The sequence below is a fragment of the Sminthopsis crassicaudata genome, chromosome 1 (assembly GCF_048593235.1).
Source record: "Sminthopsis crassicaudata isolate SCR6 chromosome 1, ASM4859323v1, whole genome shotgun sequence".
In the NCBI taxonomy this organism is placed as follows: Eukaryota; Metazoa; Chordata; class Mammalia; order Dasyuromorphia; family Dasyuridae; genus Sminthopsis; species Sminthopsis crassicaudata.
In genome coordinates, this window is record NC_133617.1 from 23,297,521 (window position 1) to 23,313,056 (window position 15,536).

General features: G+C 38.7%; 1 protein-coding gene across 2 annotated transcripts in view; it reads left to right on the forward strand.

The window, feature by feature from the left end:
- KSR2 (kinase suppressor of ras 2) overlaps positions 1-15,536 on the forward strand; it is a 600,040-nt gene that overhangs the window by 101,291 nt on the left and 483,213 nt on the right. For both annotated transcript variants that reach the window (XM_074296724.1, XM_074296733.1), the window contains exon 2: positions 12,649-12,789. In XM_074296724.1, the coding sequence (XP_074152825.1) occupies positions 12,649-12,789 (141 nt within the window). The remainder of the gene's footprint in view (positions 1-12,648; positions 12,790-15,536) is intronic.

Sequence of the window (15,536 nt, forward strand, 5' to 3'; positions counted from 1 at the left end):
AGTTATTATTATTATTATAAATAATAATAGCAAGTGTAAAACTTGGCTAGTCCTGAGAACATAAAATGTTTGATCTAAGAGGTGTCTTAGAAATGGGAATATATAAGGTTAGGGGGGATACCTAGAGAATATCAGAGCTATTACACATTGTCACAACTAAAAGATTTCTTAGAACAGAGAATGGTAGATGTGGGAGAAATTTTAGAGTTTAGGACAGTGGTCCTTAAACTTTTTAAATAGGGGGCCAGTTCACTGTCCCTCAGACTGTTGGAGGGCAGGACACTCTGTCTTCACCCCTCAGCCCATTTGCCATAACCTAGTGGACCACATAAACATCCTCAGCCTGCCGCATCTGGCCCGTGAGCCGTAGTTTGAGAAGCCCTGGTTAGGATATCAAGTTCTTTCTCTGTCTCTGTCTCTCTCTGTCTCTTAATCTCTGTTTCTGTCTTTCTGTCTGTCTGTTTCTGTCTCTGTCTCTCTGTCTCTTTCTCTGTTTCCCAATCTCTGTTTCTGTCTTTCTGTCTCTGTCTGTCTGTCTTTCACTGTGTGTGTTTGTGTGTGTGTGTAAAACACAGAATACCAGAACCTGGGGGAACCTTAGAACATTGAGTATAAGAACTGAGAGGGTCTTAAGAAACAAAATATCAGGGTTGGGAAGAACTTTAGAACAGGGAATATCAGCTCTGGGAGAGGTCTTAAGAAATATATTGTCACTACTGTGAAGGACTTTATAATAAAGAAAACAAAAGGCGAAAGTTGTAAGGGAACTAATCTCTAGACAGAGAAAATAGGGATTAAAGAGAATATAAGACTATTGAGCTAGGGGCAGAGCCAAAGCTAGAAATGTGATCTCCTACCTTCCGATTTAATGTCTTTTCCATTAGAAAATTCAAAAAGGCAATGTGGCATCTAGTGTTGGTTTTGGATTCAGAAAATCCTGGGTATGAATCCTGCCCCAGACCCTTATTAACTGTGTGACTCTAGTTAGTTACCAAACTGTGCTCAGCCTCAGTTTCCCTAGCTGTAAAACGAAGGACAGTAATAGCTGATTATCTGACCCTATAGACTCCTGTGAGCCAGAGCCCTCCAGAAATGTGAGCTGCTGTTGTTTCTCATGGGTTCCCTAGTGCAGAATCAAATTTGCATGCAGATGCAAATGAGCTAGTTGCTATCAGAGTGAGTCCCTCCCCACTCCATCCCCCCTTTGCTGGTAGTGACTGTCAGCTGGCCTCTGCCAGAAAGCTGGATGTTCTGACAACGGTTGCCCTGGCAACTTCTGGGTAGCTCTGGGCCCCTGACTGCAGGAACCCTGGCTGCAAGATCCCGCTATTTTATTCCCATCTCAGGTGTTTGGTAACTGATACCCACCGGGTTCTCAGTTGGAGGTACCCAGGCCAGGCTGGGCCACACCCTTGGTAAAGAAAAAGCCAGAAATGGGCAAGACCTCTAATGTGCAGAGAAGTGAGGGTTGTCTTAGTTAGCCCCAGGTTCATTTTTATCTTGTAGGATGAGAACTGTGGGATAATTTCCTAGTAGTAAGAGCCAGATGGCATGCTGTTTGCAAGCTACTGTTAACTGGCAGGTAGGACCAATGGGCATTCTCTGTGGCAAGAGTAATAGTCCAATTGTTCCGTTGGCATCTTACTACCATCGAGAGAATGCAAGGAAGGCCCCCTGTTATGTTGAGTGAAAATCATGAGAACTAAAGTTGCAGAAGATAAATTGAAAGGAATATTCACCTTGATTGAAATCCTAGATTCACCAGACCTTTTGCTTGTTGACCCTGGGAAACAATACCAAGTCCTCTGTATTTTGACGTTCATATACCTGAAGGAACTAGGGATCTTTCATCTAGAAAAGCAAAAATCGATCCTAGCTAGCTGCCTTTAGGTATCTGAAGGTCTGTCATTAAGAATTTGTCTTTTGCTCGGCCTCAGAGCCTAGCAGCAGTAGGTGAATGGTGTAGAGAGAGAGATCCTCCATAAGGAAATTAAAAATAAAACAACATCATTGTGGTTTGTTATAGAAGGGATACTTGCCAGCGACTTGGATGCTAGCCACTGCTTGAGGCTATGTTGTTGAGAGGATTTCAAGGAGGACAGATAGACTGGTGAGTCCAGAGGTTGTAGCCTACTTCTGCTTGGTCCCAGAGGGCTAAGTGGGTGACCACTGCAAAGAAGCAGAGTTGAATTGGATAGAAAGAAGCACTTCGTAGTCACTGGAGCTGTCCATGGTGTCCAACTGAAATGGGCTGCCTCAGGAGGTGGTAGGATTCCCCTTCCTCTAACCTCCCAAATCAGCCCAACTGGAGCTTGTCAAATAAAGGCTGGGTTTGGTATAGAGGCAATTTTTTTTATTTAGGTACTATTTGGACCCAGTGGCTTTTGACCCTCTCCACCTTGAAAATTTGTATGATTCTGTGATGCTGACCCAGCCATTTTTCTTTGGACCTTTAGTGCTGATTCTCAGGTCTAGTGGGGTCTGGCTGTGGGATCCATTCTAGGCAAGTCACTCCACCCCACTTTGAGCCTCAGTTTCATTATCTGTAATACAGAGATATTAACAATATTTGTACTGTTTAATACCCGGGGCAGTTGTGAGTAAAACATTTATTTAATGGTGGTGATGATGATGATGATGATGATGATGATGATGATGATGATGATGATGATGATGATACCCAATCTTTATATAGTACTTTAAAATTTGCTTGGTGCTTTAGTAAGATTTCATTTTAATCCTTAGAACCTTTAGAGGTAGATACTCTTATTCTCCCCATTTTATAGATGAGGAAACCAAAGCAGATTTGCTTAAGTTCACATAGGGTTTGAGGGAGGATTTGAATTCAGTTCTTTATGACACCAGATATAATGCTCTAGCCACTGTGCTGTCATTAGTACTCATTATTACTCTTCCAATAGAATCTAAACCAACCCATACCTGACTACTAATTCTAGCTAGCATTTATATAATAATTTAAGGCTTGCAAAGTGCTTACACATATTATCTCATTTGATCCTCACAACAACTGAGGAGGTAGGTGCTGTTATTATCACCCATTTTACAGATGGAAAAACTAAGCCTGAGAGGGATTAAGTGATTTGTCAAGGGTCACAAAGCTGGCAAATATCCTTTCTATAACAAACCTTAAAGTGTTATCTGTGCTGATGTGATTTCTTGTGGTCATTTTCATCATCCCCAGCTTGTGGCCTACACCAGTGATTTCATTGACTTAGGAAACTCCTGGTATGGAATCTCCCTCTACCAATTCCAGCTTTGCAGGTGTTGGCCATATAGGATGAACTAGATTAAGTTAAATGGCTTGCCTGAGGTCACGCAAACACTATATATTAAGGGTAGGACTTGAACCACTTCTTTCTGACTCTGTGGCCAGATCTCTCTTCATTATGCCTCACTGCTAATAATTGTTGTCTTTGGTCAGTCCAACTTCTTCATGACTTAGTGGATCACATTGTCCATTTTTTTTTGGTTTTTAATTTTTAAAAGGAATTTTTTTTTAATTTAAAAAATAATTTAAAAATTTTTTGGCAAAGATACTGGAATGCTTTGCCATTTCCCTTTCCAGATCATTTTACAGATTAAGAAACTGAGGCAAAGAAGGTTAAGTATCCAGGATCACATAGCTAATGATATTGTAATTATCAATAATAATATATAATAATAGAATATATTATTAATATATATAATATCCACAATTATAATATGTTATTAATACCTGTGCACTGAAAGATTAAGCTACTCAAGGGCACGTGGCTAATACAGTTGGAGTTGGGCTCGAATCTCGATCTCTAATGCGTGCTTATTATTGTGCTTGTTATTATGACATATTATCTTGGTTTAGGTCATGAGAGAAAATTTCCCCATCTTGTGTCAGGGGCTTTAAGAGGGCCTATTTTTAGCTCTGTCACACATAGTGCCAGTAGAATTTTTTCTTGATTATGCAGCTAAATTTACTCTAATGTTAATACAAAGTCCAGTAATGAGCAGTGGAAGGTGCTGGCCCTTGATGGATTGGAAAATTTTCCATCCACTATGGAAAGGGATCTTCTGCCACCTTGTGGCCAATTGGAAAACTTCAGCTTTGGGGGAGAGAGACCATGATACATAGGATCCAGCCTAGAGACACAATTATGAGATCTCTTTCAGGTCCAAATACAGCCTTAGCAAGGAAGGAGAGATTTAGTTATGCATCAGAAATAGCATTGAGGACTCCTGTTCAAATCTCATCTCTGGGGCTTACCGCCTGTGTAAATTGGGTTAATCACTTCTTCTCCCTGGACCTCAGTTTCTCTCTGTAAGGAGATGATGGCACCTGAAATCCCAGGGCTAGCATTAAGACTACAACATCATAAATCTAGAGCTGAAAGAGACCCACTACGTGATTTAGTTCACCTTTCCCTGTCTTTCATTTGTCAGAGCAGGAAATCAAAGTCCAAAAGAGTAAGCGTGGATCAAACAATAAACAAATTTGGGGTCAGAAGTCAGATTTTTGATTTTTAATCAAGACCATTATTCTATTATCCTTCATATGGCATCCATGAAATTCAGAGCCGGCTAGTTGTTTCATTTTGAAAATGGTCTCCTTTGGGGCAGCTAGGTGGTGCAGTGGATAGAGCACCAGCCCTGAAGTCAGGAGGACCCGAGTTCAAATCTGGTCTCAGACACTTAATACTTCCTACCTGTGTGACCCTGGGCAAGTCACTTAACCCCAATTGCCTCAGGAAAAAAAATAAAATGTTCTCCTTGGTTTCTTTATCTTCTATTGGCTTGTTGGCTAAATGAAAGAATCAATGGAAAAAAAAAGATTGAAGTGTTTATTATATGCCTTATTGTGCTCAGCTCAGGGGATACAAATAGAAAATTAGACAGATCTGTCCTTAAGAAGCTTATAGTTTAAAGGGGGAGACAGCACATGTAAGACAGCACAATAGCTGGCAGAGAAGGATATTTTGGCTTAGAAAGTGATAGGGATAATGAATAGAACTCAGTTCTGGGATTGGATTTTGAGTGGAAAAAACCCAGCAAACCAATAAGCAATTATTAAGTGCCTGATGTGTTCTAGGCTAAAAACAGTCTAGGGAAGCCTGTCTTGCAGCTAAGAAAATCTCGCTTCATCATATTATTAGCTTTCTGACACTAGACAAGTTCCTTAAACTTTTGATATTCCCAAGCAATTTTCTTTTTTCTTTTTAATATTTTTAAATAACTTTTTATTTTCAAAAAATATAGAAAATATTTTTCAACATTCACCCTTGCAAAACCTTGTGTTCCAAAAATTTCTCCCTCCCTTCCCCTTCACCCCTCCCCTAGACAACCCATAATCCAATATATGTTAAACATATACAATTCTGCTATACATATTTCCACATTTATCATCCTGCACAAGAAAAATCAGATTGAAAAGGAAAAAAAAATGAGAAAGAAAACAAAAAGCAAACAAGCAACAGCAGCAATAAAAAAGGTAAAAATACATGTTGTGATCCACACTCAGTCCCCATAGATTTTGTCTGGATGCAGATGGCTGTCTCCATCACAAGTCCATTGGAACTGGCTTGAATTACCTTGCTATTGAAAAGAGCCACGTCCATCAGAATTGATCATCTCATAATCTTGTTTTTGTGTACAATATTCTCTTGGTTCTACTCACTCCACTTAGCTTCAGTTCGTGTAAGTCTCTCCGGGCCTTTCTGAGATCAGCCAGCTGATCGTTTCTTATAGAATAATAATATTTCATAACATTCATATACCATAATTTATTCAGCCATTCTCCAACTGATGGGTATAAACTCAGTTCCCAGTTCCTAGTTCCAGGCAATTTTCTAAGGATACAAGTTGCAAAACAAGTGGCTAATTAATTTGGTGGAGGGAATTTCTTTATGGTAGAATATGTCTAGATTGGGCACTATTTTGGGTGCTGACCTAAGACCAGAAAATAAAACAAAAGCCCATCTGAGTTAAAGAGCTTAATCTCTATTGGGAGAAACATGTGGACAGATAATAAATTCAAAGTTATTTTAGGTGAAGCACCAATAGCTGAGAGGCAGCTAGGTGGCAGTGGATAGAGTGCCAGGTGTGGAGTGTGGTAGATTCATCTTCTTGAATTCAAATCTAACCTGGGGCACTTACTCATACTCTCTCTGTGACACTGGGCAAGTCACTTTACCCTGCTTGTTTCAGTTTCTCAACTGTAAAAATGAGCTGGGAAAGGAAATGGCAAACCACTATGGTATCTTTGCCAAGAAAATTCCAAATGAGCTCACTAAGAATCAGACACAGTTGAACACTAGGAAGTGAGGGGATCAGAAGGCTTCATGGAAGAAGTGGTACCCAAAGAAGGCTTTGAAGGGAGATAGAAATTCTAAAAGGCGAAGGTAAGGAAGGAGAGCTTGGTATAAAAAAGAACAGGATTTAGTTCAGGAGACCCAGTCTCTTATTTTGTTTCTGCTATTTACTGTCTGACATTAGGAAAGTCATTTAAGCTATCTGAGCTTCAGGTTCCTCCTTTGTTAAGTGGAAGTAATAATTTTTGTAGTGCTGACCTCACAGGGGAATTGTGAGGGAAATATTTTCTTTATATATTTGAAAACTCTGGTACACTGAGCTATTTATGATGATAATAATAATTAGCATTTATATATCACTTAAAAATACGATCACTTTTGATCCTCACAACAAAGTTGGAAAGTAGTTGCTATTGTTATCTCCATTTTTACAGAAAAGGAAACCGAGGCAGATAGTGGTTGCGTGATTTTGCTGGGATCACACAGCTAATAAGTTTTTGAATCTGTATTTGAACTCATGTCTTTTTGCTTCCAGACCCAGTCCTCTGTCCTCTGTATCATCTGTCAACTGCCACTGCGGCTACCACCACCACTGCTAATTTGCTTAAACCTAATAATAAAACCCAGCCTTTCTTACCTCACTGACTGCTCTCAAGGACCATTTGAGTATTTACCTGGTGCAGTTAGACCTTAGCACATAGCAAGTATTCGTTTAATTTTATTTATTTATTTATTTTTATTATAGCTTTTTATTGACAGAACATATGCATGATAATTTTTCAGCATTGACCCTTGCAAAAACTTCTGTTCCAACTTTTCCCTTTCTTCCCTCCACCCCATCCCTTAGATGGAAGTCTCATACATGTTAAACATGTTAAAGTATATGTTAAATACAATATATGTGTATCCTAAGAATCCTAACACATATTTATACAGTTCTCTTGTTGCATAAGAAAAATCGCATTTAGAAAGGTAAAAATAACCTGGAAAGAAAAATAAAAATGCAAGTAGTCCACACTTGTTTCCCAGTCTTCTTTTGCTGGGTGTAGCTGGTTCTGTCCATTACTAATCAATTAGAATTATTTTGGCTCCTCTCATTGCCGAAGATGCCACTTCCATGAGAATTGATCTTCATAGAGTATTGTTGTTGAAGGGTAGAAAGATTTCTTGGTCCTGTTCATTTCACTCTGCAGCAGTTCATGTAAATCTCTCCAAACCTCTCTGTATTCATCCTGCTGGTCATTTCTTACAGAGCAAAAATATTCCATAATGTTTATTTACCATAATTTACCCAACCATTCTCCAATTGATGGTCGTCCACTTAGTTTCCAGTTTCTTGGCACTACAAAAAGGGCTGCCACAAACATTTTGGCACATACAGGTCCCTTTCCCTTCTTTAGAATCTCTTGGGGATATCTCTCTGGGAAGCCCAGTAGTAATGTTTGTTTAATTTGACTTGCTTATAATCCCCGACTTTGATACATAAACTAAATGTAACTTCTTGGTAACCATGGGCTGCCCTTGGCAGTCTTGTTTCTTTCCGTTGGCTTGGGTTTTTTCTCCTTTGGTTGATGCTCACTGGCTGGTGAAGTGATCCCACTCTTGCCCTTTTCTGATTGGTCAGAAGGAAGATGCTGAGACAATGGAAATGGGGAATTGGATATCTTCTGTTCATAGATTCATCGATTCACAGAGCAGGAATGGATCTTAGGGATAATCCAGTGCACAGGTTCTTATCCTAAGGATACCTAAGGAGTTCATGGATAGATTTCAGAGAATCCATGACCTTGGGATAGGAAAAGTTTATGTAATTATTTTCACTGACTTCTAATGGAAATTTAGCATTTTCTTCAGCTATGAATACAGGCAGTCAATAATATAGGGATCCTGAGACTGCCAAAGGGGTCTCTGACATTAAAAAAAGTTCTAGGGACCCCTTATCTAGTCCAGCCCTCTCCGTTGTCCAGGCCTTTCAACTCCGCCTTCTGGATTTTGCCTCATGGATGATTTCTTAGTGCTCCATTGATTCCAAGATGGTTTATCCTGCATCTTTGACCTTGGCCAAGTGTTGGTTTCTGATCCCTTCCTGTCTCACAGTCATTACCTCCTAGAAAGACAGATCAGTATCTTTGTCTTTATTTTTTCATCTTACTTTCTTCTCACCTTGACCTCCTCAGAGAATCCTGTGTTCATTTAAAAGTTAAGCTTAAGAGCTACTTCTTATAGGAAACACAGCCTGATTCCCCCTAGGTGTTAGTGCTTTCCCCCAATCTCAGAAAAGATTGTCAGTCTACTTGGATAGATTGGACATGGTCACCTTATGTCATAAAATTCTGTGATACTTTGCATGTCTTTAATATTTACTTTTAGTGTCCATGCTGTCTCCCCCAATAGAAAGCAAACTTATTGAGGACAAGGATTAATTCTTTTTGGTCTGTATATCCCCAGTTCCAACTCACTTCATGGCACACAATAGATACATATTCATTGAATTACATGGAATTGGAGGAGAATATCAGTGTAGTCTCCTTATAGGCAGTTTTTAGGGTAACCGGTTTTTTTCCCCTTGGAGAATGGCTGCATTGGAGGATTATCTCTGTGTCTCTGTGTCCCATCTAAAATATGAGAAAGAACAATAACTTTGAATGGGATCTCAGATAAAATATCTGGGTAAAAATACATAGAAGTTAAACTGGATATAACATAAAGATAATGAAACTCTGAAATACTGTGTCTTTCTAATTATTTAGAGCCATGATGGAGACTGTAGGGGATGGAAAATTCAATTAATTTAACTAACATTTATTATTCAGCACCTACTAGGTGTAATTCATTTGTTGTTTAGTCATTTCAGTCATGTCCAACTCTTCGTGCCCCAATTTAGGCTTTTCTTGGCAAAAATACTGGAGTATTTTCAATTTCCTTCTCCAGCTCATTTTACAGATGAAGAAACTGAGGCAAACAGGGTGATGTGACTTGCCTAGGGTCACATAGATAGTAAGTATCTGAATTTGGATTTAAACTCAAGATGATGAGTCTTCCTGATTCCAAGCTCAATGCTCTAGCCATTATAGTGCCATCTAGTGCCTGAAGTATAACTCAGTGTAACTTTGCTTTTCTGAGTGTTGCCTTTGGAGGGTTCTAAGCAAAGACTGCATGGCCATTTATCATTCTAGGTATCAGAACAGATAGTCACCAAAGTCCCTAACCATACTTCAATTCTATGATTTTATGATATATACAAGGCTTTATGCTAGAAACAAAACAGGATTCGTTCTCAGAGAAGAATCAATATTACAAAAGGACAAATTGAGGTTTGGTACTCGGAAAACTTCCTAATATGTAGAGGCAGCTAGATCACAAATAGACCATTGGACTTTGAATCAAGAAGACCTTAATTCAAATGCTGCTTCAAACACTTATTAGATTTGTGACTCTGGACAAGTTACAGGTTCTCCTAGCTTCAGTTTCTTCATCTATAAAGCGAGGATAATAAAGCACCTATCTCACATGGTTATAATGAGGATGAAATTGGATAATGGATGTTGCTTGAGTAGTTCTCAGTGGTTCAACAGAAACTTGGAACATGGTCAGCAATGAAATGCCTTAGGAATTTGTGCTTACTCTATTACACCTAACACTTTTATAAATGTCTTGAGATAATAACGAAACATTCTGTAAATTTTACTCAGGTAATCTCTTGTTTTTAGAGGCATAGAAGTTATACTTATGTACATTTCACATATAGAAAAATGCTTTATGAACTTCAAGTGCTACATAAATTCTAGCTATTTTCAAGGTTTCTCCAAAATGGAATGGGTGGTAGCGGGCTTTTCTTCATTGGAGGTCGTTAAGCTCAGCCCATATTGCCCACTTGTTGTGAGTGTTGGGGAGGAGATATTTATTCAGGTATTGATTGGACCAGATGCTTTATAAAAACTTTCTACCTCTAAGTGTCTATGATTCTGAGCTTGCATTCTATACTAGAGACAATGTGCTATAATGAAAAGAGCCCTGTATTTGAAGTCATGTGATCTGGGTTTTCTAGGAAAATTTAAAGATGGAGAGAATTCTCACTATGACAAACACATTTCCTCTTCAAGGAGACAAAGAGAGAGGGACATTGTATTTTTCTTCTTCTAGCCTGGATTAATCCATTATCGAAATAATCTCCCTTTGGACACCCTCTCCTCCACCCTCTCTTCCCAGTTCTGCTTAGAAGACCTTTTATTTTGTTTCCACCATTACCACTGTCTTCCTTCTCCCAGTACCAAACTGTAAGATAGTGCAAATCCATGTTTGAGAACTGTGTGCTATATTTTATCACTTTGTATGAAAACTTGTACTTAGTAACAGTTCATAATTCAGTGTACTTGGCATCCTCATTTTACTCTACATGAATTACTAGACAGAGAGTCCTTGGATGTCAGAGGAATTCATCTGACCTCTCTATTTCATGGTTTGCTAAAATAACAATAAAACATTTTACTGACTTGTATTTAAACTTTAATAGAGAGTATTTTTTTTACCATGACGGTTACTTCTAGTGCCTTCCTTCCCATTGATTACCAGTGATTTATCCTTAAGAGATCTTGCCTATTGTCTCCCTCATTCATTTGTGAGCTCTTTGAGGGCAGGAGCCACCTTTTACCTTTTTTGTATATCCAGTGTTTGGCACAGTGCCTGGCACATGAGAGGTGCTTAATAAATGTTTATTGACTGAATTTAAGCATGTGAACTATTAGAGGAGAAGTTGAAAACTGCTTGTCTTTCCAAGCCTCTAGATTTATGCTGTTTCTTTTCTTCATTTAAGTAAAGAACCTTTATTTCTTTTTTATCCTGGTTAGTTTTGGCTCTCCCTCTCAGCCCCCACAGACCAAAAAAGGGAATCAACCCCTTGGCTGAACTCCATTGGGTTCAATATTGTTCACTATGGTAAGTACATTATGGTACTGTGTAAATGTTGGGGACATATAGAAAGGCAAATGACAGTTCTTGCCCTCAAGGAACTACCAGTCTAATAGTGGAAACAAAAATGCAAGCCACTGGACATCAACAAGTTACAGTCAAGATTAATTAAAGGCAATCAACAAAGAGAAGGAGCTCAAATTAAGATGGATTAGGAAGGCTTACTATAGAATGTAGGATTTTGGATGGGACTTAAAGCCAACTTGGGTAGCCAGGAAGTGGGAACCCAAGGATCCAGGTTGGTTTCCAAGTTAGTCAGGCAAAGATGGATTCTGGGAAGGAATACTTATAATCATGACATCATTGGTCCAGTATTATTTGAGTATGGCATTAGATGTCTATCCAAACATATTTTTTCCCTTGCTTTTCAGTCTTCTCAGGAAAGCTTATTGAATAAAGAATTTTGTTGTTTTCTGACTCTTTGTGATCACATTTGGGGTTTTCTTGGCAAAGATACTCGAGTTGTTTGCCATTTCCTTCTCCAGTACATTTTCCAGATGATGAAATTGAAGAAATAAAATGAAGTAATTTGTACAGGCTCACATAGATAATACATATCTGAGACTAGATTTGAACTCAGAAAGATGACTCTCCTTGCCTCTAGTCCAGGTGCTCTATCCACCACACCATCTGAATAATGAATACTTTCTCCCAATACTTTGAATTTTGGGTTTTATCAAACTAAGGACTGTGGTACACATTTCCTTTCAATTTTTGCTTGTCTAGAATACTGATCAGCTTTTCTATTTTTATCCAAAGAGATATTTTTAGTGAAAAATTACAATATGTAAGTCTACACATTATGTAATAGTCACTTATAAAGTCACAAGGCAGGTCATTTTTCAACTAAAGAACTGCGATTATTGTGAATTTTGAATAAATGTAGTTGGAGCCATCAGGCTTGACAGCATGGGATGGGGTATGGAATCATATAAAGCCATAGAATGAGGAATCCGAAGATGAAGTTTCTCAGGGTAAAAAGAGAACATAAAGGACACAAGAGCAGTCTTTGATTATTTGGAAGATGATCACATAGATGAGTAATAAGAATTGCACAAGAAGGCAAAAATAAAGTAGGAACAATGGGGGAATGTAACAGAGAGGCAAACTGAGCCTTAATTTCAGAAAAAAATAAAACTTCCCAACCACCAGAGATAGTCACACTTTGAAAGAAAGATGATAGTTCCCTTTCCTTGAGATCTTTGAGAACAGACTGGACAACCGTTGTGTCATGTCATATTTGGAATTCCTATTTAGTTATAGGTTGGAAAGGAAGACCAATGAAATCCATTCTTGCTCTGAAATCCTGTGATTTTGTAGATTGCTGAAGAAGAAATGCCTTCTTCGGTCCATTATATTATCTCTTCTCTCCCTACAGAGCAAGCTGGTTAAGTACTTCAGCCGCCAGCTGTCCTGCAAACGGAAAGTAGCCCTCCAGGAGCGCAATGCCAAGCTCGAAGGCTTCCCCCAGCTTCAGCACTGGTTCCGAATTGTGGATGTGCGAAAGGAAGTCATGGAGGTAAAAACTGATCTCTCATTTTCCACCATACAGAATCTTAAGAATGTGACATGTTTTTCAAAGGTGAGATGATACAAGGCTAGGAGACACAGTAAATGCATTGGAAGAGCGAGGATCCCAAAGGACTGTGACCAGCTAGAGCATGGAAGCCAGCTGTCTAAGAGGAAATAAAATAGGAATAGATTTAAGATCTTTATTTCATGGGTTTTCATGTTAAAAAAATTAATTTTAAAATAGCTAATTGATAGGATCTATCTAATCTGTATATAGTCATGCAGAGTCAAAAAATCTGGAAAGAAAACAATAAGCATTTATTTAGTTCCTTCTGTATACCAGGCAACTGGGGATACAAAGGCAAAATGAAACAGTCCTTGTTCTCAAATGGTTTGCATTGTAGTAAAGAAGCCCTCTCTTTAAATTTATGGGACACATAATAAAAAGTTGCTGGTGAGTTTGGTTTACGTCGCCAGAGGGAACACCCCAAAATCATAGAATTCAAAGCTGGAAGAACTTTAGTGACTATTTTTTTAAAGCAAGCCCTTGTTATAGTATGCCATCCAATCTTTGCTTTAAAGTCCTGGAGAAGGGGAACCAGGTGTCCCAGGACAGTAGCTTTCATCATAAATTTTTCCTGATTCTAGCCTCCATTGGTTTCTTTGTGAATTCTCACTGCTCTGGGGCCAGTTAGTCCAGGTCCTCTTCTGTTCCACAGACCCTTCAAGTTCTTGAACTCAGAAAACTGTCCTGATTCTTCTCCTCCTATTTTCTTTAATCCACACTTAAATGACAGGGGTTCAACCTTTCACCATTCTACCTACCTGTCTGGTCCCTCTCAGCTTGTTAATGTCCTTCCTCTGATGTGGCTGTGATTCCAGTCCAGACGTTCCTTTGTCTATCATGTCTTTCACTCATCAGAACTTTTTATTTCCCGACTTAATGTTCCCAACAGTGAGGGATGTAGGGAAGGGATCATTAGCCACATCATGCAGATGAGACTCAGAGGAAAAAGACTGGCTGACCTCCTGACTTCCCGTTCAACAGAATTCCCTGTATACCACCAGTAGCTTTGCTCTGCTTTGAACTTTCAGCTATATCTGTGGCACTTTTATAGTAGGGCAGCTTGCCAGCTAAGTATATTAAAATCATCTCTTATTTAGATAGAAATCTTATTTAGATAAGAATCTCTCCTAGGGGCATTTAGGTGGCTCAATGCAAAGAGCTGTACCTGGGGTCAAATTTCAAATCCCCCCTCAGGTACTTCCTAACTGTGTGAACCTGGGTAAGTCACTTCATCTCTGTCTGCCTCAGTTTCCTCATCTGTAAAATGGGGACAATAAGAGTACACAAGTATAAGATGGAGGAGGCACAGTTAGGTGGTTGGCCTAAGGATAAAATGTGATTTTATTTGTAAAGTACTTTGCAAAACTTGAAGCACTATATAAAGACTCATTATTGCTATTAATAATTACAAATATTATTATTATTAATAAATAACAATAGAAGGACAGCTAGATGGTACAGTCGATAAAACTCTAGACTCAGAGTCCAAAAGATCCAAATTTGAATCCTGCTTCAGATATTTAGGAATTTGCACGATTCTGAGACAGTTAACTTCTTGCAGCCACAGTTTCCTCATCTGTAAAGTAAGGATAATAATAACATCCACCTTACAGGGTTGTCATGAAAATTGAATTTCATATGAAAACTCCTTGCAAACATTAAAGTACTATCCAAATGTAGGCTCTTGGTATTGTTAACTTCTTCAAGAAAGAGTATTTTCAAGAATTGATCAAATTTCTTTCACTTGAATGGAAATCTGCCGTCTCCCCCAGAGAAGGCAATTTGGCCTGGTCGATAGAATATTTCCTTTGGAGTCAGAATGGCCTGGGGTCTAGTCCTGTTTCTGGTATTTTATTGAATCACAGAATCTCAGGATTACAAGGGATCTCAGATGTCATCTAGCTTGGTTCATTCCTGAATCAGAATTCTCACTCTAAACTCCTCAGCAAGTCATTATCCAATCTTTGTTTGAAGACCCCAAGGGGGAAGCTGATTGCTTTTCAGTCAGCCTACTCTACTTTGGACAGCTGTAATTTTAAGGAGTTTTTTTTCCTTACATGGAGTCCAAATATATCTCTCTGCAACTTTTATCCAATTAATCTGCTGATCAAACAATATTTATTGAGCATTTGCTACGTCAGGCTCTGTCCTAGGTCCTGGTGATACAAAGACAAAAAATGAATGATCCCTGCTCTCAGGGACCCTATTTTCCAAAGTAGGGAGAATACACACCAAATATATATGATATATATATATATATATTATATATATATATGATATATATATATATATGTGTGTGTGTGTGTGTGTGTGTGTGTGTGTGTAATCAAATATATAAGCATATACAAAGTAAATTGTATGAATTAGATACAATGCTATTTAGTGGGGGGAACATTAGTAATATCAGAAGATTAGAAGATCAGAAAAGGTCTAATGTATTAGGTGTCATTTGGGCAGAGCTTGAAAAAAAACCAAGGGCCATTCCAGACATATGGGGACAACCTGTGGAGAGGATTAGTGCTGGGTAGTAAAGTGTCATCCTTGAGGAACAGAAAGGAAACTTGTGAGTCAGCACTTCTCAGCATAACAGAACACTAAAAGAACACAACATTTTGAGTTGGAAGGAATCTCAATGGCCATCTTGTCTGAGCCATCCATGAAAGGAATCCCCACTAAGATGTACCCAT